This window comes from Anolis carolinensis, chromosome 1 (assembly GCF_035594765.1).
Source record: "Anolis carolinensis isolate JA03-04 chromosome 1, rAnoCar3.1.pri, whole genome shotgun sequence".
NCBI classification, from domain to species: domain Eukaryota; kingdom Metazoa; phylum Chordata; class Lepidosauria; order Squamata; family Dactyloidae; genus Anolis; species Anolis carolinensis.
The window spans coordinates 364,992,134-365,019,032 of record NC_085841.1 but is presented as its reverse complement, the minus strand read 5'-3'; the positions used below and the strand labels follow the sequence as shown (position 1 = coordinate 365,019,032).

At 42.4% G+C, this 26,899-nt stretch overlaps 1 protein-coding gene across 2 annotated transcripts; it reads right to left on the bottom strand.

Annotated features, from left to right (window-relative positions):
- Positions 1–7,543: 7,543 nt before the first annotated feature.
- LOC100554388 (hemojuvelin) lies at positions 7,544–25,775 on the bottom strand. Of its 2 annotated transcripts, none has more exons than XM_008121467.3 (4): positions 25,703–25,775; positions 18,401–18,566; positions 14,862–15,364; positions 7,544–10,426 (listed from the first exon to the last, which is right to left on the bottom strand). In XM_008121467.3, the coding sequence occupies exons 2-4, from the start codon at positions 18,492–18,494 to the stop codon at positions 9,806–9,808; spliced, it is 1,218 nt and encodes a 405-aa protein (XP_008119674.2). In that variant the 5' UTR covers positions 18,495–18,566; positions 25,703–25,775; the 3' UTR covers positions 7,544–9,805. The 2 variants fall into 2 exon arrangements, with proteins under 2 accessions (XP_008119674.2, XP_003228045.2); XM_003227997.4 differs by lacking the exon at positions 25,703–25,775 and adding an exon at positions 21,497–21,969.
- Between the last annotated feature and the right edge of the window lie 1,124 nt (positions 25,776–26,899).

Genomic DNA, 26,899 nt, shown 5'->3' with positions numbered 1-26,899 from the left:
CTTCAGAAGATCTGATGGTGGTGAAACAAGTGGAGTCTATACATCTATTGAATGTCCAGGTGGGAGGATAGATCCATTGTCTGTTAAACTAGTGTGAGGGATGCAATTAGCAAGCTTGGAAGTAGCCTGGCCTTGGTTCCCTTTGCGTTGCTTGTTGTTGCCTGGAGGCATCCTTTGTCTAGGCAAAACCTTGATTGCTTACTGTTTGGAGACTTTCTAAGTCTGGGTGGTGTTGCTTATTTACTGTCTTGATTCTGGTGTTTCTCAATACAGGTGGCTAAATTTTGTTCATTTTCATGGTTTCTTCCTTTTATTTTCCATGTGCTTGTAGATTCCAATGGCTTTTGTGAGTTGTCTGTGTGATCCAGAATTTCTGTGTTTTCAAATAATATTCTGTGTCCAGCTTGGAAAACAAACAAATTTTGTCTACCTGTATTGAAAAATAGAAGAAGAACATATAAAACCTTGCTCAGATTTAGTCTTGAGAGATAGTGATGCATAGTGGGTTGGTATGTGGACCCCCTCAAACTAATTCTCCCCAGTGATAAGTTTGCCTTAAGGTCACCATAAATCAGAAGTGTCTTGAAGGGACGCAACAAAAAAGTATGGATGTGCAGAGTAGCTTTCCAATGTGCTGAACAATGAGTTTAGGCCCTTGGATAACTCCTATTTCCACAATGAGCTCAGGACCTTGTTGTTGGGTATTCCTCTTCTTCAGAAGAGGAAGGGGAGCAGGAAAGTGTTCATGAATCTGAAGGTGACTTGGAATCTGAGGAGGAGACTTTGCAAGTACCCTCATTTCAGGAGAGGTGATAGGAAACGGAGCAGAGATGTCGTTCAGCTATATTAACTGCCAGAAATGCAACTGAGTAATTAGGAACTGCCCTAGCAGCTGTGAGGGGACTCAGGGCTATAAAGCAGAAGCAGGTGCAGTCAGCTCTTGCTGGTAACAAACTGACTCTAATGCCTTCGCTTCCTGTGTGCCTGCTCCGAGTCTGCATCTGGATTTATTGCTGTTTCTTTGTCTGAAGTAAGACTGCTATTGGATTTCGGAGTTTTTCAGAGACTATGAACTGTGCTTGCCCTATTACTTCCTTGCTTCCTTTTGCATTATTCCACTGAGTGTGCTGTACTTTATGTTTTGCTGAAGTAAAGCAGTTTTACTTACTTACCACAGTGTTTTAAGGCTGTTCTTGAAAGACAAAACAGGACACTTGTTCATTTTCCAAGCTGGATGTGCAGAGGAGCTTTCCAAGGTGCTGAACAATGAGCTTAGGCCCTTGGATAGCTCCTATTTACACAGTGAGCTCAGGACCTCGGATAGTTCCTATTTCCACAATGAGCTCAGGACCTTGGGTAGCTCCTGTTTCCACAGTGAGCTCAAGGCCTCAGATAGCTCCTATTTCCACAATGAGCTCAGGACTTTGGGTAGCTCCTGTTTCCACAGTGAGCTCAGGACCTTGGGTAGCTCCTGTTTCCACAGTGAGCTCAGGACCTCGGATAGTTCCTATTTCCACAATGAGCTCAGGACCTTGGATAGTTCCTATTTCCACAATGAGCTCAGGACCTTGGGTAGCTCCTATTTCCACAGTGAGCTCAGGACCTCGGATAGTTCCTATTTCCACAATGAGCTCAGGACCTTGGGTAGCTCCTGTTTCCACAATGAGCTCAGGACCTCGGATAGTTCCTATTTCCACAATGAGCTCAGGACCTTGGGTAGCTCCTGTTTCCACAGTGAGCTGAGGACCTTGGATAGCTTCTATTTCCACAATGATTTCAGGGCCTTGTTCATTTTCCAAGCTGGGCACAGAATATTGTTTGAAAACACATAAATGCCCGACCACTCTCACAACCATCATGTCAGACTACACAGAAAATCCATTGGAATGCACAATCACGTGGATAATTTCAACAAAAAGGAAGAAACCATGGAAAATGAACAAAATTAAGCTACCTAGCACTAGAATCAAGACCGTGAATAAGGAACACCACCCAGACTCAGGAAGTCTCCATACAGTAAGCAATCAAGGTCTTACCCAGACAAGGGATGCCTCCAGGCAACAAACAATTCAAAGGGAACAAAGGCCAGGCTACTCCCAAGATTGCTAATGGCAACCTTCTCACTAGTTTAACAGACAAAATTTCCTTCCTCCCACCCTGGACATTATTCCACAGGAGTATTGTATTATATTACTTCTGATGAGACCAATTGGTTACTGGATAGTGTCTCAAAGCATGGGGAAATCAAATGTATTCCATGGGTTTATTTCAGTTAAGGAACAAGTAGGAAATTATCTCCTTCTTTGGAGATAGCAGGCATGGGAAAACTTGGGCCATCCAGGTGTTTTGGACTTCAACTCCCACCATTCCTAACAGCCTCAGGACCTTTCCTTTCCACCCGCAGCCGCTTAAGCGGCTGCGGGTGGAAAGGAAGGGTCCTGAGGCTGTTAGGAATGGTGGGAGTTGAAGTCCAAAACACCTGGACGGCCCAAGTTTGCCCATGCCTGTTGCATATCACTGAGCCATGTCAATGAAGATGGTATCAAACTGCATTAATTTCTCCAGTGTAGGCGCACCCTAGGATTCCATGATTTTGAGAGAGTCAGAGAGTGACTGCTAGTGGTAAAGCCCCTCCCATAAGAATGTCAGAGAGTGACTGCTAGTGGTAAAGCCCCTCCCATAAGATTACCAGCCGAACAAAATATTGCATTCCCGTGCCTATCCATGCAAAGAAATACATTACGGATTGCAAACAGATCGCAGAAGTAAGACAGGGAGGGAGGGCGGAGAGAAAACTGCAGGTTCTCTGTGATACTTACCTGTCGTAGCGCTTCCACCGCACAGCATGCAGTGGGTTTTTTTTTTGCCGGCCGTGAACGGAATCCCATTTTGCAGCCAGGCAAGCGTTAAATCTGCAATTTCACAGCCAAGGCCCCGATCGCATCCAAATCGCATGTTTGAGCGGGGCTTCTAAATTGCGCTCTGGAGCTGATACATTTGTTCAGCAAAGGTCAGCCGGCATCGGGGAATGTCTCCTCTCGCCGAGATTTAACAAAGTGAGAAATTAATCTGTCAATGAGCGAGAGTGGGATATGGAGGGAACAAAAGGGGGGAAAGGGAGAAAGCTCACACTCGCGAGGCCAGGATCAGATTCCATCAGTGAAGTCGATAAGGGTGCATCTACACTGCAGAATAAATGCAGCTTGACCCCACTTTAAGGCCGTGGTTCAGGCTGTGGCATCCAGGGAGTCATACTTTGGTGAGGCACCAACACTCTTTGGCAGAGAAAGCTAAGGACCTTGTAAGACTACAGCTCCCAGGGTTCCATAGTATTGAGCCATGGCTGCTAAAGTGGTGTCAAACTGTATTAATTCTACAGTGTAGATGCACCCCTAGAGTCAGAGGGGCTTCATAGGCCATGGAGTCCAACTCTCTACTCAATGCACCTAAAATATATCCCGACTCTTCTTGAAGACCTTTAAAAAATGAGATCCCATCACCTTCCAAAGCAATTTCCATTCCCCAATTGCTCTGATTGTCAAGATGTTCCTTCTAATGATATTCTACTCATAGTCACCAAAGATCACACATTTTAATGAGTTCCATGTGACTTTATGAGTTAGATTATGGCCAACAAGAAGGTCACAGAATCATATAATTTTAGAACTCTATATCTCTTGGGCTCTGCCTTCCAACCCCTTTCTACTAGGAAGGAAAACAGTCCTAAAGCACTCCTGGGAGATGGCCATCTGGCTCCAAGGAAGGAAAGTCAATCTCTGCTCTACACTTGAACAGATCTTCGCTGCAGTCTAATCTTTTGACACCTTTTCGCCCAGCACCACATTAGAGTCCAGTAGTACTACCCACAGCAGTTTATTAAGAAAGGCATGTACAAAAGGGAAAAGGGCATTTCCCAAAATAGCAGCAGAAAAGGAACTATAAAATAGTAGTAGTCCATATACAGAAGAGCAGTAGTCCAAAAATAGCAAAGTACATGAAGTCAAGGAAATCAAATTCACAGGCATCAATCCATAAGCATGAAAGCAGGAACTTTTTCCAAGGCAAAACTCTTTCAGGAACATAGGCAGGCACCGGAAACTTGAATCATGAACTTTAGAGTTGAGACAGGAACCTGAATCTTTGGGCAATATAGTCTCCTTTGAGAGAAATCAAGTAAACACCACTAATTTAAGCCCAAACCTGACCAAGAAGCCATGAGATCATGTCTCACACACCTGGGTTTCAAGGATTTCTCATAGTCTCTCTGAATGCCTAATTAATCTATCCTTCACTCCCTCCATCCAGAGACCTAATCTGATATCACGGGAAAACTCCACATCAGCTGAAGGCAGATTCCCAAGAGAAATGGACATTTCACCAGTTTCCCTTTCCCTTGTTGATAAGGAACGAACATTGGCACCCCAAACATTCTCCATCTCATCTTCAACTGCTTGCACTTCTCTCTGATATTAGGCCTTCAATTCACCCCGATCACACACAGACTCCTCAGTTGGAAACCCATTATCCCCTCATCCTCTGAGAAATCCCCAGCCTCTTGCTGAGCCCCAATAATCTTACTATCAAGATGTTCTTTCTAACGTTCAGTAGAACCTTCTTGCCTAGTAATATGAATTCATTGCTTTGTGTTCAGTTTCTTAAACAATTGAAAACAAGCTCGTGTCCCTTCTCAGTCTTTTTTTCTCCAACCAAACTAAATCCAACCTCCTTGTACAACCTTCTTCCCCTCTCAGGACACATTCAGATACAAATGAGAGGATCTGAGTGTATCTAGATTTGTTTAGTTCCTATTGATCTAGGTTAGCTCTAGCTGGGACTAGGAATTTAGGCCAAACATATTAGAATTCATGGATTTCCAATCTATGGTAAGAAGTAACATAACAGAATCAGTAACAAGGAAGGCATCCAATCATTTCCCATTTTCTCCAGCCTGTTATCCTTGTTAACGGGATGATAGGCTGGGAAACCTAGAGTTATGGATGAATGAGGGACCTCCAGCTCACCTTGTCCTCCATTGCCTTGTCCTCTATTGGTCTTGCAGATTCAGCCTGCTTCCTCTTCCTTATGGCATCCTTTCACAGATTTATACATGGCGATCATGTCTTCTCTCAACCTCAACCTCTCAAGACACTCCTCAGAGGACAGTTCCAGAAAACTCCATGATAGGGTTGCCTTAGAATCACAGAATCATAGAGTTGGAAGAGACCACATGAGCCATCTAGTCCATCCCCCTGCCATGCAGGAAAGCATAATCAAAGCATCCCTGACAGATGGCCATCCAGCCTTGGCATTTTCATTAACAAGAAATGTCTTGAAGACATGCAGCATCAACATGTCTTTCCACGGCATGGCCAAAGTATGCCTGTCTCAATGTAGACATCCAATGCAGCCTGAATTTGCAAAATCTGGGTGGAGACTGGAGCTCTTGGAGCGCTCTCTTTCAGAAGGTCACCATAAGTCTTGATGGTTTACTTATTTAGTGTGTCAGAAGCGAATTGAGTTATAATTTGTAGAAAATTGTCAACACAGATAAAACTCTCTGTCCCTTCTGGCAGTGGCTGGTCATGTGTGTAAATGTTGAACATTGATGGAGCAAGCTCATAAGAACTAGATTTAATAACAAAATTTGGGGAAAAAATCTGTTTCTGGTTTGTAGGTGTTATTTCCTGTTTCAATGTGCAGGATTTACTTTGAAAACAGTTCGACTCCAGAAACTTTGCTGTTTTTGTGGATGCCACAAACTAGGTTGAATTGGTTGAAACTCGATGGTGAGGTATTCATTGAAAAACTAGAGCAAAATGTGCTGCTGCAGGATGTCCCACCAAAACAAACTTTTTGCAGTTCAATAAACTTTTTCCATGTTTGCGTGATAGCACCAATTAGGAAATGACATTTCCCAGGAAGAAAAATCATGTAAGCAGTCACATTATACAGTGAGTCAGCCACAGTTTTTATCTTCACCATGTATTCGGATCTGTTCTTCTGCTCTCTTTCCTCCACCCTTCCTCCCTTTCTAACTCCATCTGTTTTCTCTTTTCTCTCTGTTCTCTTCCAGTGGTTCTTAGGTCAGTCTGAGACTCACCCAATGGCTTGGGTGACCTACATCGTATCTTCAAGAAATGAGTTGTCCACCGCATCCCCACGTAGGTGCTTGAGAAGAAAGGTGGCGAAGACTCCCGTGAAGTCCATCCTCGCTGCTCTTGGCCTTTGAAAATGCCCGTCCCGTCTCTCTTCCTTCCATCGCCTTGGAGATCTTACCCAATTAGCCGTGGCGGCTGGTTCCTCCGCCTGAAGGCCGTAAATGTTCTGGGCCACGCTCCATTATCCGCGCCTGATTGAAGCCACTTCCCAGTGGTCTGCCTGGATGACCTGGTTTGCATCTCAGCACGGTTCTTCTCCTGCCAACCTAAGGAGCCTTTTTTCCCTTTGCAGGAAGAGAGTTTTGAAACAGCAGGAAAATATCCCTGCTTTTGAAGACCCATAAGCCCATCTGAGATGGTAAATGAGTCAGATGTTCTGGGTTGCTATAAATTTTTCGGGCTGCATGGCCACGTTCCAGTAACATTCTCTCCTGATGTTTCACCTGAATCTGTGGCTAATGGCATATTAGGTTCTGTTGGCAGTGAGTCAAGTGGAGTGTATATATCATATAACATTCACACTTGCTTTCAACAGACAAGGGTTCTTTCTCCCACCCTGGACATTATTCCACAGGGATATGTACACTCCACTTGACTCACTGCCAACAGAACCTCTGAAAATGCCATTCGCCACAGATGCAGGTGAAACGTCAGGAGAGAATGCTACTGGAACAAGGCCATGCAGCCTAGAAAAACCCACAGCAACCAAGTGATTCTGGCCATGAAAGCTTTTGACAACACACTGCCAAATACTTAGGAGTCTTCCGGGAATGGTCCAAGGTGTGCCTGGAATCCTGTTGGTTACGATCATTGAATTGGATCAGCAAATGAACATGCAGTTAAATCTGACTAATCCAATGGCTATAAATTGGATGGGACCTACAACTGGATTTAGACCAACGTGAACTAGAACATCATTTGTACAACCATGCACAACAACCACCCATATGGGTATATGTCACCAACAGGATTCCAAGTATGTACTGTGTCTAAGTCAGTCTCATGTATAAGTCAAGGGCAGGTTTTGGGGGGAAAGCTATGGATTTTGATATTATCCATGGATAAGTTGCAAGTCATTCTGCAGAGAAGGGAAATTGGTGCTTCCAATGGAACTGGTGAGATCCAGAATGACCTCTGGAGAGATGACTTAGAGAAGTATGGATGAACTTCGTTCCACCCTCCGGGTGTTTTGGACTTCAGCTCCCACCATTCCCAACAGTCTCAGGCCCTTGCCTAAGGCTATTAGGAATGGTGGGAGTTGAAGTCCAAAACATCTGGAGGGCTGAAGTTCACCCACGCTTGACTTAGAGGGATCTCGATACTTCAAAAGTTTTGAAAATTTGAAAAAAAATTGCAGCTCCAAAAACATGGTGAGCATGCACTCATTTAGGGGCAAAACTTTTATTTATTTCTTCGTTTTCACATACATATTTTGCCAAACCAGATGCAGTAAAAGAAGGTGGTCATTCAAAGTTGCCTAGAAGGTTAATGTAGTTGTTATGATTGCTCTGTTGTTGCCAACTCTCAAATTAGAATTATGCCTCCCCTCAAATAAAGGAAACTCTCCTTCACTAGCCCAATTTTTCTTACATTAAGATATTAACCCTACTCCATCGTTTTCTGCCTGTTCCACAAGAAAACAACTCCAAACTGTGAGCAACAAGTGTATCACTGGCTCTCCCATTGATAGCAGCAAATAATAATCTTAAACTTAATTATGATATCAATACAAACAAAGTGTAATACAGTATAGGTAACCTGTGTGTGTGTGTGTGTGTGTGTGTGTGTATGTATGTGTGTGTGTATGTGTGTGTGTGTGTGTATGTATGTGTGTGTGTGTGTGTGTGTGTGTGTGTGTATATATATATATATATATATATATATATATATATATATATAGTGTCCAGGTGGATTTATTTAACCCTCAGTCTGTATATATACAATATAGTAATAAGGAATAGTGTTAACATCACATCGGATTTGAATTCGGATTAAAGCGAAATCAGTCTTTAGTCTTAAATCCAGTATAAACTCATATATTTGCTTATTATCTACATACAAGGGATTACATTACAGTAGAAGTGTATAACAACATAATTTACTTTGTATTATATTATATACCATACTTTTCCTTTTTTTTTTGCTGTGTATAATAGACATCTGTGTGCTCTCCCATTGATAAAGCAATGGCTGCTAAACCAATGCCACTTTCAGGATCTCAGACAATTGCAAAAGGAAGCGATACACTTGCGAAACACACTCCTTCCAGGCTTTAAAGAAGTAACACATGGTTTTGTGCAGCTGCCAAAAACTTGCACAGACTGTTTGCAGAGAATGACTAACATGACAGAGTATATGTATAGAGAAAAGCTAAATGCTTCTGCGTCCGATTCCGGTTTTCTTTCCTAGCAAGTGCTGTCTGTTCCTGGTATCAAATAGCAAGGCTATCCTAATACAAATGTATTTTCGGAAATAATGTTCACATTTCGCTCTGCGGACATTACGTCTTCAGCTGTCAAAAGGAAGCAGAAAATGAGAACATCAAGTTTCCCGAAAGACAAACAAGCATTGGGGGAGAATGGCAGGATTTGCTGTGTCTCCTTTTTCCTTTATTGAATTTACAGTTCAGGCATTCAAAGCAATTGCCGTTGAGTAGGCCTTACAGTATTTGATGAGTCTCTGATTCTCTTTGCGCCACAAATGGGCCATTACCGAGCATCTTCCGGAAAAACACTGACTTTGCAAAATGAGACATAATGAAAGCGGCAATTCCGTCCCCGATGTTGTTATTTCCGCCGGTACCTTTGCATTCGCGGTTGTCAGGAAGAATGAAATAAACCAGAATTTGTGGTGGGCAAAACGCAGCTTCGGAGGAGGAATGATGACATACAATATTCATCATATTGCTAAAATTGTTAAGTTCTGAAAATGTTAAGCAGATATTGGTACATCTCTAAACATGAGAGAGTTTGTGCTCCATTTGGGTCGTTTTCAAAGACGTAGCCATTTTAGGGTGCATCTACACTGCAGAATTAATGCAGTTTGGAACCACTTGAATGCTACTGAATCCTGAGAGTTGTAGTTTCACAAGGTGTTTTACTTTTTCTGCCAAGAAACACTGGTTCCTCAGAAAACCATGATTCTCAGAATTCCATAGCAAGCCATGGTTGTTCAAGTGGTTCCAAACTGCATTAATTCTACAGAGTAGATGCAACCTACCGAAATAGTAGAGTGAGAGATTCTCAATCCAGAAATTATATTATTCTATGAGTTTGTGGGTAGTTTGCATGACCAGTGAAAAAGCTCTGTTCCTACTTTATATTTCTGGCAAATGAGAAACTGATTTCCTAAAATTTACTTTTTCTGTGAGTTTTTAGCATTGCTACCATTATTTAAAAGTTCTGGCTTTCCAAAATAACCATCAAGAAAAGTTCACAATAGAATTCAGATAATATCAAACAACTTGTGTGGGTACAGATGGGCACTAATTCTGCAGTGTAGCGCTCGTAACAACAACAACAACAACAACAACAACAACAACAACAACAACAACAACAACAACAACAACAGAAGATCCTGAGTTTGCTCACCGATGCCTTTTGGAGAAACCAGCCACCTTTGCTGGCCACGTTGACTCATTACAAGTTTTAAAGGCCCAGTTCAAGCACCAAAACAACTAGTAAGGAATGAAAGAAGGACGAGCTACACAAACGCAAGCCTTTATCCATTTGGAAAATGTGAATATTCTTGGGATCTGGGTGGAACGCTTTGGCATCTTCCAACGCGCCCTGTGCCGCCTGAGTCATGTTGGCATCGCCAGACACCATCACATCAAAGACGCACGACTGGAAATAAACATCATCCACTTCCAGCTTCTCTTTGCAAAGCCGGCGAGCCACCTCTGGGGTTACGTTGCCCCGTTGGGGACAGCAGGCGCTCCGGGAGACACGCTGGTCCGAAGGGCACCCGAAAACACAAAGCTGCAAGTCTTGTTCATCCGTGAAAGAGAAGGCCACCTGCTCAGCTGCTTGGATGGAGAAAGAGAGGTGCCTGGCTGCCTGGCGCACGGCGATGGTGGTGCCGATGTATGCCGCATGGATCTCCACGTGCCGCCCGGAGGTGCGTTCATGGAGGGTCAAGCTGCTCCCGCCAGGCCTCTCCCCTCCATTCACGGAGCCATCAATGAAAGCAGCTGGAAGGTCTCCTGCTTCTGCCTGGTAGATCTTCTCATCCACACACTCTTTCATGTTCTTAAATATGACGGTGAGCTGAAATGGAAGAAGTGGTGCTAAGATCACGTCTATAAGGTCCCCCTTCACTTCTTCTCCAAGCTAACCATGCCCAACTAATAATAATAATAATAATAATAATAATAATAATAATTGCTGTAAGAAAATTGCACAGACAGACTACAAACAGAGGCACAACTATATGGCCCAAATGATTCATTGGAACCTATGCCTCAAGTATCACCTCCCTGCAGTTAAGAACTGGTGGGATCACAAACCTGCAAAGGTTGCGGAAAATGAACACGCAAAGATACTGTGGGACTTCCGAATCCAGACTGACAAAGTTCTGGAACACAACACACCAGACATCACAGTTGTGGAAAAGAACAAGATTTGGATCATTGATGTTGCCATCCCAGGTGACAGTCGCATTGAAGAAAAACAACAGGAAAAACTCAGCCGCTATCAGGACCTCAAGATTGAACTTCAAAGACTCTGGCAGAAACCAGTACAGGTGGTCCCAGTGGTGATGGGAACACTGAGTGCCGTGCCAAAAGATCTCAGCCGGCATTTGGAAACAATAGACATTGACAAAATTACGATCTGCCAACTGCAAAAGGCCACCTTACTGGGATCTGCACGCATCATCCGAAAATACATCACACAGTCCTAGACACTTGGGAAGTGTTCGACTTGTGATTTTGTGAAACGAAATCCAGCATATCTATCTTGTTTGCTGTGTCATACAACGTCGTTGTGTCAATAATAATAATAATAATAATAATAATAAGTTTATTTGTATCCCGCCTCCATCTCCCCCAAAGGGGACTCGGGGCAGCTTACAGCAAAATCAAAATACAAACAATGATAAAATATAAAACATCAGGACAAAAACAAAACCAATAAAAAATATACACAATAAGTTAAAAACACAACGTAGAATTAAAACATCAGGTTAAAAACAATGAGGTTGCAATAGTGGATAAGCAAAGTGTACGGTGCACATTATGGGTAACAAATTCATAAATAGATAAAGTGCATTAGAATCATTTAAGGTCACATTTGGTACGGTAGGGAGGAGTCCTGAGTAATATCAATCAATCAGGAATCGGGAAGAGCGACCAGTGCAAAAGGCCGAGGAGCATAATAATTGTGATGGAAAAAAGATGATCTTAACCAAAGGCTTGAGTGAAAAGCCAAGTTTTCAGACTCAACTCCCCAAACCACTCCTCCAAATCTTTGACCATTATATTGTCTCTTCAAGGAGGAGATGGACACGTTGAAATATGTCCTTCTCTGGACATATTTCAACTTGTCCATCTCCTCCTTGAGTTGTTTTGCCCAGAACTGGACACAAGAGTTGTTATTTCAAGTGAGGTCTGACCAAAACAAAAGTGACCTGGACTCCTGTAGATTCAAGCCTAGCCTTATTTTTGCTGCTGCGACATACTATGGCTTTTGTTCAGCTTGTGATCTACTAAGACTCCTAGATCCCTTTCTCATGGACTGCCAGGTCTCACCCAGCCAATATCTGTACATTTCATTTTTATTCCCAAACTATAGGTAAAAGGTAAAGGTTTCCCCTGACATTAAGTCCAGTTGTGTCCAACTCTGGGGGTTGGTGCTCATCTCCATTTCTAAGCCGAAGAGCCGGCGTTGTCCATAGACACCTCCAAGGTCATGTGGCCACTGGCATGGCTGCATGGAGTGCCATTACCTTCCCGCCGGAGCGGTACCTATTGATCTACTCACATTGGCATGTTTTCGAACTGCTAGGTTGGTAGGAGCTGGGGCTAACAGCGGGCGCTCATTCCGCTCCTGGGATTTGAACCTGGGACCTTTTGGTCCGCAAGTTCAGCAGCTCAGTGCTTTAACACACTGAGCCACGGGGGGCCCCTGTCCCAAACTGTAGGATCGTACATTTCTCCTGTTGATGTCAATTTTGTTACTTTTGGCCAATCAGCTCTCTCATCTGTGAAGGTCATTTTGGATCCTGATCCTGCTCTCCGGGGTATTCGTTCCCCCTCCGAATTTGGTACCATCTGCACATTTGATCGGCATGTCCTCTATTTCATTGTCCGTCATTAATAAAGATATTGAATAGCCCTGAAAGGCCCAGGGCTGAACCCCGAGCCACCCCACTTGTCCCTTTTCTCCAAAATGAAGAAGAGGAGCCATTGGATAGAATCACACCTAGAAGTAGCATTGTCCTTCTTTTTATTAGCTTATTTGGTCAGCGGGAATTGGACCTAGAACAATATTGTGCTCATATACCACAAAATTATTTTATGGGGACTGGGCTGTGGTGCAAGCTGGTTAGTAGCCAGCTGCAATAAATCACTATGACCAAGAGGTCATGAGTTTGAGGCCAGCCTGTGTCAGAGTGAGCACCCAACCATTAAAATTTAAAAAAAAAATAGCCCTGCTCGTTGTTGACCTAAGCAACCTGAAAGATAGTTGCATTTATCAAGTAGGAAATTTAGGTACCACTTTTGTGGGGAGGCTAATTTAACTAATTTACGACACCATGAAAATCGTCCAGCAGCGTTTGGAATGAGGAAGTACCCAAGGACTCGGTGACACAGTGGATGATGAAGCAGCAGCTCCCGCTGTGGCCGGAATCGAGCATACTCTCAGGAAGCTGGAAGCTGGAAAAGGTTAAATTGCCTCTGTGTCTGTCTCTGTCTCTATGTATTGAATGTTTGCCATGAATGAGTACATTGTGATCCGCCCTGAGTCCTCTTCGGGGTGAGAAAGAAGGGCGGAATATAAATATTGCAAATAAATAAATACCGTATATACTTGAGTATAAGCCAACCCGAATATAAGCCGAGGCACCTAATTTTACCACAAAAAACTGGGATAACTTATTGACTTGAGTATAAGCCGAGGGTAGGAAATGCAGCAGCTACGGGTACATTTCAAAATAAAAATAGATACCAATAAAATTTCATTAATCGAGGCATCAGTAGGTTAAATGTTTTTTTAATATTTACCGTACTTCAAAGGAAAACAATAAACTAGCTCTATAAGTGGAAAAGTAGGGGCAACAAAACAATATGGTATCAACAATAACCTAATAATAATAATAATAATAATAATAATAATAACAACAACAACAACAACAACAACAACAACAACAACAACTTCATTTGGATCCCACCCTATCTCCTCATGGGGACTCAGGCCGGCTTCCAACATAGTAACAGGCAAACATTCAATGCTTATATAAACAATGCAGACCTAGATATAGATCTATAATTATAGATACTAATTTCATATATGCATTTCCCCCTGAAACATTTGCAAATCCCGTGTGTGTGTGTGTGTGTGTGCATTTCCCCTACAATATTTGCAAGCCCTATAAATTCATATCTATCTAGACATATCTATATATATTTGTGTGTTCATTTTCCCCCTGCAATATTTCCAAACCCTATATATAGGTAGGTAAGAATATATTCATATCTATCCAGACATCTCTCTTTATATAGATATTTGCAGAGACTTGCAAACATATGAGGGTAAATTCATATATAAAAATAATGTATATGTATGGCTACAGATACAGGTACATGGATCTATATGTATAAAGGATTTGCAAACATATGAGGGGAAATTCATATATAAAATTAATGTACAGTAGAGTCTCACTTATCCAAGCTAAACGGGCCGGCAGAAGCTTGGATAAGCGAATATCTTGGATAACAAAGAGAGATTAAGGAAAAGCCTATTAAACATCAAATTAGGTTATGATTTTACAAATTAAGCACCAAAACTTCATGTTATACAACAAATTTGACAGAAAAAGTAGTTCAATATGCAGTAATGTTATGTTGTAATTACTGTATTTACGAATTTAGCACCAAAATACCACGATATATTGAAAACATTGACTACAAAAATGGCTTGGATTATCCAGAGGCTTGGATAAGCGAGGTTTGGATTAGTGAGACTCTACTGTATATAGATAGATACACATAAAAGTACATAGAGATGGCAAAAGCTTGCAAGGGGTTAATATCTATATATCTGTAGGAGAGTTTAACAAGTATTTCAGGGGGAAATGCTTTCATAAGATTAATGAATATATATTTTTCTTCTTCCTGACTTGCAAGGGTGTCTTTCTCTTTGCAAAACTTGATTAAGAGCAGGGAGGCTTTGCAAAAGAAAACACACTGATAAGGGAGGAGAAGAGAGAAATAGATCACCTATTGCAAGCAATAGCCTGCAGGCTCTGTTGCTGGCCTTGGCCTTGACCCGATTATAAGCCGGGGGAGGCTTTTTCAGCTCATAAATAAGGGCTGAAAATCTCAGCTTATCTTCAAGTATATACGGTAACTAAATTAGAGTCACCAATGTGCTATGTACTGATGGTTACTAGGTGATGCAGATCATCCCCATCATCTTCTTTACCTACCAAAGCCAAGAATAGGAAACTTAACAGAAGACCTTTGAAAGGATTCCTTCTTACCTGGGTAATGCCAGTGGCATAGGATCCTTCCATAATGGGAGAACTGGTGGCCTGGACGAAGAGATAATGGTTGTCCAGGAGAGGCCAAGAGCCTTCCACTCGGCAGGTGTGGAACTCATCGCTGAAGGTCCGGACGTGGGGGTCTCCGAAGGCGGCACAATGCCGGTAAGCTGGGGACCCCCCGTGCAAACGGGCAAAGCTCTTCTCATAGTCGCAGATGTCCGGGGAGGCAAAGCCCGGCTGGTTGGGACCCGGCTGGATGGGCCGTGGCGGCAAAGTGGGACCTTCCTTGGAGCAGTTGTTCTGAATCATGAGGTCTTCGATGCCGTAGACGGCCGAGTGGTAGGCGAGGTTGCCTCGGCAGGTGCGGGCCGTTCTTCGGGTGCAGACCGAGTAGGAACGCAGAGCTTCACACAGAGAAGCGTTCTGCTTGGGGCCTTGTATATTCTCTGTGGCGGCCAGGTAGGCCGAGTTGCACCGGGAGATCTTGCAGTGGGAGACGACTGTGGGAGGATAAACAACAGGAGCCATCAATAGCTGACCACGGATAGGTAAGAACCAAGGCAATTCTAATCTGAATCAATAGGAATATAAGAGGCATGGGCCAACTTTGGCCCTCCCTCCAGGTGTTTTGGACTTCAACTTCCACAATTCCTAACAGCCTACCAGCTGTTAGGAATTGTGGAAGTTGAAGTCCAAAACACCTGGAGGGAGGGCCAAAGTTGGCCCATGCCAGGAGTATAGTATCTACAATGAAGAAAGCAACAGTCCTAATCTATTTTGCCTTGGATGGGGCCTCATCCGGAAATACCATGTGTCCATTTCTGGGCAGCATCACTAATCTATATATATAAAAGAGTGATGGCATCAGGGAAGCGGACAAAACAACAAAACTACAGGCCCCCCAAACTCGAAATTTGACAACACAACCCATCATTCACGGCTCTAGGCTGATACAACAAAAAGAAAAGAAAAATAAAGTCCTAATTACAGGGAGAGGAATAATAGTTTTTATCCAATTGCTGCCAGTTAGAAAGCTAAGCTCTGCCCACTTGGTCTTCTAGCAACCTACTCAGCCCAGGGGACAGGCAGTTGTCATGGGGCCAATTCCCAGAGCTGAGTCTGCAAGCTCTGGAATTGGAGCCATAACAAAGAGCACTCCTCGACGGCTCATGAAAACACCTGGCAGCAGAGCATGGGAACTTGTGGAGTGAAAATCAAAACAATTATAATGAGTAGTTTGTGTGGAAATGGTAGAAATGTGATACAGGGGGTGGGGTTTGGTGATGATATTTACGTGTGATGTGACGTAGTAGCAAAGGTAATAAAATTGATTGTATGTAAACATTATGTCATTCTCGACTTTTCCCAAGTCGTGTGTTCTTCAATAAAGATTGGTTTTGATAACAGCTACCTTTGGTCTGTGTTCATGCTGGTCGTTTGAAGTAAGCGTGACACACAGTTAGGCCTCACTTAGGCCTCTTCCACAGATTATCAGACTTGAACTGGATTATATGGCAGTGTAGACTCAAGGCCCTTCCACACAGCTATATAACCCATTTAGAATCTTATATTATCTGCTTTGAACTGGATTATCTTGACTCCACACTGCCATAGAAACCACTTCAGTGTGCATACTTAACATAAAGACTACCATACAACAGACATTCAATACCACCACTAGCTCAACAATTTTCACCAACACCACCAGAAAATGCCACAGCAACGCGTGGCTGGGCACAGCTAGTGGAAGTTAAGTAAAGAATCAGAGCATAATAGAGTTGGTAGAGACCACGTAGGCAATCTAGTCCAACACTTTCTGCCATGCAGGAGAAGCACAATCAAAGTACCATCCAGCCTCTGTTTCAAAGCTTCCAAGGAAGGAGCTTCCAATGCACACCGGAGGACTACTGAACAGCTCTTCTTATACTCAGGAAGTTCTGTAAGAGTATTTGCAGCGCAGCAGTAGTTGGATGGAAGCAGTGGAATGCAGAACGAAGAGACACTCGGAGACGTTGATAAAACTATTTACAAAGTTTTACTGTATGCAGCAGTAATCAACACAAACAGCCTTGCAGACAATAAGAACTTGACTCGAACTCTAGGCAGACAGAACTCAACTGAACTGACGCAATCGTTATGCACAAACACTTGTGTCTGGATACTCCCTAGTTCCAGCCACACATCAAGGCCATCATAGCTTCTTGGCAATTAACTCTTTCCACACTATGGTACATTCTGGATGATGCAATCAGTTGCCATACAAGCATGGCACAAATTGCATTTAAACACTATCAATACACAAATCCCACATTAACAAGTTCTTCCTCATGTTCAGGTAGAATCTCCTCTCCTGTCATTTGAACCAATGCCTCCGTTGAGTCCTAGTTTCCAGTGCAGCAAAAAAACAAGCCTGCTCCCCCTTCCTTATGACACCCTTTCACATATTTAATCATGACTCTCATGTCTTCTCTCAACCTTCTCTTCTGCAGTCTAAACAGATCCACTTCTTTAGATGCTCCTCAGAAGGATTCATGGTCTCTAGATCTTTGATCGTTTTAGTCATCCTCTTCCTCTGGACACTTTCCAGCTTAGAGTCATTATCTTTTGATAAAAGATATTTTACCAAAATTGAACACTATATTCCAAACAAAGAGGTCTAACCTAAGCAGAACAGAGAGGCACCATGACTTTCCTCCATAGACACCAGACTCCTTTGGATGAAGCCCAAAATCCCATTGGCTGTTTTAGCTGCTTTCCTTTCAAGAAGGATAGAGAGAAGCTGGGTTGTGTCCAAAGAAGGACCACCAAATAGTCAAAGCCCTGAAAGCCAAGCCCTATGAGGAATGGTTTGGAAACCTTGGTATGTTGAGCTTGGAAAAGAGAAGGTTGAGAGAGGACTTGAGAAATATGTGAAAGGATGTCCCATCGAGGAGAAGGGACCAGGCTTGTTTTCTGCTTCTTCAAAGACTAGGACACAATGGAGCAGTGGAGTCAGATTGTGGAGAAAGATATTCTACCTAAACATGAGGAAGAACTTCCTGGTGGTAAGAGCTGTTTAGCAGAACATAGAACATAGTGGAGCCTCCTTAAGATTTAAGTTGCATCTACACCAGGCATGGGCCAACTTGGGTCCTCCAGGTGTTTTGGACTTCAACTCCCACCATTCCTAACAGCCGGTAGGCTGTTAGGAATGGTGGGAGTTGAAGTCCAAAACACCTGGAGGACCCAAGTTGGCCCAGGCCTGATCTACACTGTGTATTAATACAGGTTTAAGTGCCATGACTCAATGTTATGACATCCTGGGAGTTGTCGTTCTCCAAGACATTGAGTCTTCTCTACCCAAGAGAGTTCTGGCGCATCTCCGAACTACAGCTCCCAGCATTGAGCCATGATACTTCAAGTGGTATGACTGAAACTGCATCCATTCTACAATCCGGACGCTCATGTAGAGATGCCAGCTCTGCCACATTCCTTCCCCACCAACCACCGAATCAGACTTTCCCCCAGGTAGACAACCTTGACGTTGCATCTCCTACCGTTTCTACCCAACAGGAGAAGGATGAAGATTTTCATGAAGAAAGGCAGGTTTGCCAGGTAGGGTGGCCTCCTTGAGCCAATGGGTTCCACCATTCTGATCCATCCAGCAACTCCAGAGATCGGTCACGGAGATTTCTAGTCCTCAACCATTGGCCTTCTGTGTTGCTGTGAAGGAAGCAAAGGGAAATCCTTGTTGAAAGCCACGTTAGTACATCAACCAGGCATGGGCAAACTTCAGCTCTCCAGCTTTGGCCCTCCAGTTGTTTTGGACTGCAACTCCCACAATTCCTAACAGCCGGTAGGCTGTTAGGAATTGTGGGAGTTGAAGTCCAAAACACCTGGAGGGCCGAGGTTTGCCCATGCCTGTTCTAGTCGTCACTCTGAATCTTTTGCTTTCAGCAACATTTTGGTGACCGCTATACCTTGGTTCAAAATCAAATGATGCTGATGCAAGTACTTAGAAAGAAACATTGCCTTTTTGGGCTACATCTCCCAGAATCCTGAGCCTATGGCTCCAAAGAAATAAGCTCTGGCCTAAAGTGTGCCTACAGTGTACAACTCTACGAGGGTTGAATGAAAAGTAATGCCTCCACCTTCGTTACTTGGGTTTGGATGGGAATATTTTAATAAATCAAACGCAGAAATAATCCTTAGAATGTGCTCTTTAACGACCACTCTTCACATTTCCACATAATCACCAGACAATTGGATACATTTCTGCCAACAATGAACAAGTCTTCTGAAGCCGTCACAGAAAAAGTCGACACTCTGTTTACGCAATCGGCGTCTCACAGGACCCGTCGTGCACAGATCTTCCGATAGGCAAGAAAAGCAATAATGTGACCCACACATTCTTGTGAAATGCCGATGATGCTTGAAATTTCTCTCTGAGTGATACAACTACCGTCCTAAATCCATCTGTCAACCTTTTTGCTTGTGAAACTCGGTGGTTGCTGTCACAGTATGTCCAACTCTTTGTTTGTCATGCAAGTCAGATGTTCCCACCTCAACAACTTTAAACTTATTCACCCAACGATGCACAGGACTCACATCAACACAATCCCCATGAACAGCCTGCATTCTCTGATGGATCTCCTTTGGGGTGACACCTCCCACTGTCAAGAATTCAGTGACTGCACATTGCTTAAGTCGCATTGACCGACCATCTGTACAGGGTTCCATACTTGGCACTTTAACAACACAACCGTTCAATGCTAAGGCTTCCCGCCAAATGGAACTGTAGAGGAGAGTCTACTGAACAAGCCAGGACCTGCCGCAGACCAGGACTGCCATCTGTTACGAAGGTGGAGGCATTACTTTTCATTCAACCCTCATACTTTAATCATCATACTCCAATGCTATGGAATCATTGTAGTTGTTATTATATTCATGTATATCCTGCTTTCCTCTTTTGGAAAAAAAATGTTATTTTTTATTCAGTGAGACAAACATACCTTCATACAAACAAAGACACCATCGAACACATGCAAATTATACCATCAAACACACAAAACAAGTGGTTTTTTCTTGATTTAAAACACCAATATACAAGAGCTAATAAAACTACTAAGGACCCTTCTATACTACCATATAATCCAGATTATCATAAAATATACTCCACATTATCTGCTTTGAACTGGATTATCTGAATCTACATTGCCATATTATCCAGTTCAAAGCAGGTAATCTAGATTTGAGCCTCTCCCATCCCAACCTGATCTCCAACGAATTTGCAGCACTTTATTCTGTTATCTTGAATTTACAACTTTTATAACGTGCACTTTACTTAGTCTATTATCATAACCTCACTGTTTTTAATTCCATGTTTTATTAAGTATGTTTTTTATTTCTATAGGTTAATTTTTAAAATTTTATAATTTGCATATTTTTTATTGATGTATTGTATATTGTATATTGTTATTGTTTTTATCTTGTATTATCTGTAAGCCACCCCGAGTTGCCTTCGGGGGAGATGGAGGCGGGGTATAAATAAACTTATTATTATTATTTTATTATGACACAGAAAACAAGATGTATATGCTGGATTTCATATCACAAAACCACAAGTCGAACACTTCCCAAGTGTCTAGGACTGTGTGATGTATTTTCGGATGATGTGTGCAGATCCCAGTAGGGTGGCCTTTTGCAGTTGGCAGATCGTAATTTTGTCAATGTCTATTGTTTCCAAATGCCGGCTGAGATCTTTTGGCACGGCACCCAATGTGCCGATCACCACCAGGACCACCTGCATCATTATTATTATTATTATTATTATTATTATTATTATTATTATTATTAATATATTATTATTATTATTTATATAGCAGTGTAGAAGGGGCTCAATACACAAAATGTACATACAAAAGCAAAACTATCCAAAGTCTCTTAAAAGAGACTCAAAGTAGCTAAGCAGAATTGTAGTTTTGCAAGGTCTTTAGCCTTCTCTGATCAACCAAACTACAAATCTCAGGACTCCACAGCACTGAACCAGCACAGTTTAAGGTCCCTTCTACACTGCCACATAATCCAGATTATCAAAACAGATAATCCACATCATCATATCTGAACTAGATTATATGAGTCTATACTGCCATATAATCGAGTTCAAAGCAGATTATCTGGATTTTATATGGCAGTGTCGAATTTATTTATTTACAATTTATTTACAACATTTTTACCCTGCCTTTCTCACCCGAGGGGACTCAAGGCGAGGCCAAAGTGGTGCAAAACCGCATTAATACTACAATGTAGAACAGTGGTTCCCAACCTCTGGGTCTCCAGGTGTTTTGGACTTCAACTCTTACCAGAAATCCCAACAGAAATGTGGCAAATGTGGGAGCTGAAGTCCAAAACACCTGGAGGCCCAAAGGTTGGGAACCACTCCAAGATTGCAACTCTACACAATTCTAGCTCTGTAGTTTTCATTTCAACTGCCTTCTCTATGACTTCCTAGGATGTGTAGTCTGGCAAAGCACTGGAGCTCTTTGGTTTTCAATCCCTCCCAAAACTATAGATCCCAGGATTCCATGGATGGAGCCATTAATACTAAAACTGGGCATTTCTTCTTGCCCTCCCTTTGCAAAGGCAACGCTTACCTGAAAGTAGAAGAGGGCCAGTTTTGCCCAAAATGGGAATATTTCCAGTTTAACAATAAAACAGCTTTTGCAGGACGGTTTTGGAGAGGATAGTCCCATAATAATTCTGTGCCGAGTCAAGAAGATGTTTTCCCAAACGGAAAGCCATCCGCAAAGGGCTTTCCCACAGAGATGAAAAGCTTTTGGTTTTCCCAGCGACCAAGGATTCTCTCCAGATTTGGATCTTCCACTCTCAGAACGAAGCCAAGCAAAAGGACAACAAGCAAACGCTTATTGCGTTGGGCACAACCAACATTTTCTGCTTTGTCATCTAGAGACGCAAACGATCCTCGTCCAGAGTGACTTCTCCTTCCAATCTTCTCTTCATTCCAAGATGTCTAAGGGTCTCTCCATTCCTCATCGACATTTGCCGGATTTGGGATAATTGAGTGTCCCAAGAGTCGTTGTGTGTGCGCTTGGTGCGCAGCCATGACCTTTCAGTAAAGTCAGCAAACAGTGGCACAAACTTTGTCCCAGCTTTTTTTGGGAAACACAACAGGAGCTAATGATCAACTCATAGATTCCCCTGGCGATGCCCGAGATGCCAGTTGGCTTGCAAGTCCATTCTCTCATCTAAGAGTCCACCAATGTACTGTATATACTCAAGTATTAGCCGACCCGAATATAAGCCAAGGCACCTAATTTCACCACAAAAAAAACTGGGAAAACATTGACTCCAGTATAAGCCGAGAGTGGTAAATTTCAGAAATAAAGGTACCAATAAAATTACATGAATTGAGGCACCGGTAGGTTAAATGTTTTTGAATATTTACGTAAAGCTCTAATTTAAGGTAAGATTGCCCAACTCTGATTAGATCATTATTCTCATCTTCTTCAATGTAAATGTGCTTATGTATCCTTTTACTAATAATAGAGTAAAATAATACATGTAATAATAATAATAATAATAATAATAATAATAATAATAATAATAATAATGGACACAGATGGAACTGGACAATTTGGACAGAAAAACAAGAAAACTCATGACCATTCATCACTCACTGCACCCTCGCAGTGATGTTGACCGGCTATATCTGCCTAGAAGATCAGGGGGCAGAGGACTCTTACAAGTAAAACAAGCAGTCAAAGAAGAAGAACATGCCCTGGCAGAATATGTAAAGCAAAGTGAAGGACCTGCTTTGATTGAAGTCAAAAATCAGAAACTCCTCAAAGCACAGCAGACAAAAAACCAGTACAAGAAAACCGCACTACAAACTAGAGGTGACAGCTGGCACAACAAAACACTGCATGGAAAGTTCCTTGACAAAATTGAAGGAAAAGCTGACAAGGAGAAGACCTGGCTCTGGCTCACGAATGGGACCCTGAAGAAGGAGACAGAAGGCCTGATCCTTGCAGCCCAGGAGCAAGACATCAGGACAAAGGCAATTAAGGCCAAGATTGAAAAATCAGCTGATGACCCAAAATGCAGACTGTGCAAGGAAGCTGATGAAACCATTGTTCATCTCCTCAGCTGCTGTAAGAAAATTGCACAGACAGACTACAAACAGAGGCATAACTGTGTGGCCCAAATGATCCATTGGAACTTATGCATCAAGTACCACCTCCCAGCAGCAAAGAACTGGTGGGATCACAAACCAGCAAAGGTTGTGGAAAATGAACACGCAAAGATACTGTGGGACTTCCGAATCCAGACTGACAAAGTTCTGGAACACAACACACCAGACATCACAGTTGTGGAAAAGAACAAGGTTTGGATAATTGATGTCGCCATCCCAGGTGACAGTCGCATTGATGAAAAACAACAGGAAAAACTCAGCCGCTATCAGGACCTCAAGATTGAACTTCAAAGACTCTGGCAGAAACCAGTGCAGGTGGTCCCGGTGGTGATGGGCACATTGGGTGCCGTGCCAAAAGATCTCAGCCGGCATTTGGAAACAATAGACATTGACAAAATTACGATCTGCCAACTGCAAAAGGCCACCCTGCTGGGATCTGCACGCATCATCCGAAAATACATCACACAGTCCTAGACACTTGGGAAGTGTTCGACTTGTGATTTTGTGAAACGAAACCCAGCATGTCTATCTTGTTTGCTGTGTCATACAACATCGTTGTGTCAATAATAATAATAATAATAATAATAATAATAATAATAATAATAATAATAATAATAAATACAGGAAAATAATACATGTAGTAATGAATAGAGTCAAATAATAAAGATAATAATAATAAGATCAGAGTGAAATAATAAATGTATTAATAATAATAATAAAGTAAAATTAATGTAATACAGTAGAGTCTCACTTATCAACACTCGCTTATCCAACATTCTAGATTATCCAATGCAATTTTGTAGTCAATGTTTTCAATATATTGTGATATTTTGGTGCTAAATTCATAAACACAGTAATTACAACATAACATTATTGTGTATTGAACTACTTTCTCTGTCAAATTTGTTGTATAACATGATGTTTTGGTGCTTAATTTGTAAAACCATAACCTAATTTGATGTGTAATAGGTTTTTCCTTAATGCCCCCTTATTATCCAACATATTCACTCATCCAACGTTCCGCAGGCCCGTTTATGTTGGACAAGTGAGATTCTACTGTAGTAGCAACAATAATAGAGAAAAATAATAAATGTAATAATACCAATAATAATAGAGAAAAATAATAAATGTACCATATATTCTCGAGTATAAGCTGACCCAAATATAAGCCAACCAGGACCCTCACCCGAGTATAAGCTGAGGGGGGCTTTTTCAGTCTTAAAAAAAGGGCTGAAAAACTAGGCTTATATTTGAGTATATACAGTATTTATTTTATTTCCTGGTCTTATCTTGTTTCTGCCTTTTTCTCCATATAGGGACTTTTGGATAGACCCTCCACGCTGCCCTTCTATCCCAGGATCTGATCTCAGATTATCTACTTATCCTAGATTATACGGCAGTGTAGACTCATATGTAATCCAATTTACAGCAGATAACCTGAGTTCAGATCCTGGGATATAGGGCAGTGTAGAAGGAGGCCAGATCTGTTCGGATTCGCAGATTAGAGAGCTGACTGGACCAAAATTAACAAAATGAATTTCAATGTGGAACAAAATTTAAGGCACAGTAGAGTCTCACTTATCCAACATTCGCTTATCCAACATTCTGGATTATCCAACGCATTTTTGTAGTCAATGTTTTCAATACATCGTGATATTTTGGTGCTAAATTTGTAAATACAGTAATTTACTACATAGCATTACTGTGTATTGAACTACGTTTTCTGTCAATTTTGTTGTATAACATGATGTTTTGGTGCGTAATTTGTAAAATCATAACCTAATTTGATGTTTAATAGGCTTTTCCTTAATCTCTCCTTATTATCCAACATATTCGCTTATCCAACATTCTGCCGGCCTGTTTACGTTGGATAAGCGAGACTCTACTGTACATTGTGATATTTTGGTGCTAAATTTGTAAATGCAGTAATTACTACATAGCATTACTGTGTATTGAACTATTGAACATTTGTTGTATAACATGTTGTTTTGGTGCTTAATTTGTAAAATCATAACCAAATTTGATGTTTAATAGGCTTTTCCTTAATTCCTCCTTATTATCCAACATATTCACTTATCCAATGGCCCGTTTATGTTGGATAAGTGAGACGCTACTGTAATAAATACACTGCCATGGAATCCAGTTCAAAGCAGATAATCTGGATTGTATATGGCAGCGTAGAAGGGGCCATAGAGGTGACACCTTGCTTGGAAAATGTCAATGCGATCTAAGACTCTTCTTCCAGCCGTCATGCATAGCCCTTATGGATCATCGCAAGCAAGAACCCATTTCTCCAAGAAGGCAATGAGGTTTACCACCACCCTGAATATATGGCAAGCATGGATCTATATCAGGCATGGGCAAACTTGGGCCCTCCCTCCAGGTGTTTTGGGCTTCAACTGAGTCAAGTCCAAAACACCTGAAAAGAGGGCCGAAATTGGCCCATGCCTGATCTATATCTTCTCCAACTCACCCACCTTCAAGCTTCACTCAACTCTGATCCTTCCCTCCTAGCCAACATCTTGCAAAAGGCCTTCACATTTGCAAAAAGCCCAAAGGAGTTGGTATCATGGCCCCAGAAAACAGGAGAAGGTCCAATGCTACCTACCTTCTTCAAGTCTTGGAAAAGGGATCAGAATTGCCTTACCTTCTGAAGAAGCTCTTGAAACACAGCTTGTTAAAAAGAATAGGAAAGTGAAACCCACCAGATCCCTGGCTGCTGCTGTTGGGAGAGCTTTCTCCTGGACTTTGCAATACAGCCTCTCTTTTAAACAGGGAAGGAATCATAGAATCGTAGAATAGTAGAGTTGGAAGAGACCTCATGGGCCATCCAGTCCAACCCCATTCTGCCAAGAAGCAGGAAATCGCATTCAAAGCACCCCCGACAGATGGCCATCCAGCCTCTGCTTAAAAGCCTCCAAAGAAGGAGCCTCCACCACGGCCCTGGGGAGAGAGTTCCACTGTCGAACAGCCCTTCTCACAGTGAGGAAGTTCTTCCTGATGTTCAGGTGGAATTTCCTTTCCAGTCGTTTGAAGCCATTGTTCCGTGTCCTAGTCTGCAGGGCAGCAGAAAACAAGCTTGCTCCCTCTTCCCTATGACTTCCCTTCACGTCTTTGTACATGGCTATCATGTCTCCTCTCAGCCTTCTCTTCTGCAGGCTAAACATGCCAAGCTCCTTAAGCCGCTCCTCATAGGGCTTGTTCTCCAGACCCTTAATCATTTTAGTCGCTCTCCTCTGGACGCTTTCCAGCTTGTCAACATCTCCCTTCAACTGTGGTGCCCAAAATTGGACACAGTGTGATTCCAGGTGTGGTCTGACCAAGGCAGAATAGAATAAGGGGGAGCATAACTTCCCTGGATCTAGACGCTATTCCCCTATTGATGCAGGCCAGAATCCCGTTGGCTTTTTTAGCAGCCGTATCACATTGTTGGCTCATGTTTAACTTGTTGTCCACGAGGACTCCAAGGTCTTTTTCGCACACACTGCTGTCAAGCCAGGCATCGTCCCCCATTCTGTATCTTTGATTTCCATTTTTTCTGCCGAAGTGAAGTATCTTGCATTTGTCCCTGTTGAACTTCATTTTGTTAGTTTCGGCCCATCTCTCTAGTCTGTCAAGATCGTTTTGAATTCTGCTCCTGTCTTCTGGAGTGTTAGCTCTCCCTCCCAGTTTGGTGTCGTCTGCAAACTTGATGATCGTGCCTTCTAACCCTTCGTCTAAGTCGTTAATAAAGATGTTGAACAGAACCGGGCCCAGGACGGAGCCCTGCGGCACTCCACTTGTCACTTCTTTCCATGATGAAGACGACGCATTGGTGAGCACCCTTTGGGTTCGTTCGCTTAGC

What these genes read in the sequence shown, in the direction of transcription:
- LOC100554388 (XM_008121467.3), bottom strand. Translation starts at nt 18,494, where the DNA reads ATGGTGGAACCCATTGGCTCAAGGAGGCCACCCTACCTGGCAAACCTG. An exon ending in TCTCCTGTTGGGTAGAAACG is followed by an intron (nt 15,365 to 18,400) that starts GTAGGAGATGCA and finishes ATCCTCCCACAG; the next exon opens with TCGTCTCCCACTGCAAGATC. An exon ending in ATGCCACTGGCATTACCCAG is followed by an intron (nt 10,427 to 14,861) that starts GTAAGAAGGAAT and finishes CTTCCATTTCAG; the next exon opens with CTCACCGTCATATTTAAGAA.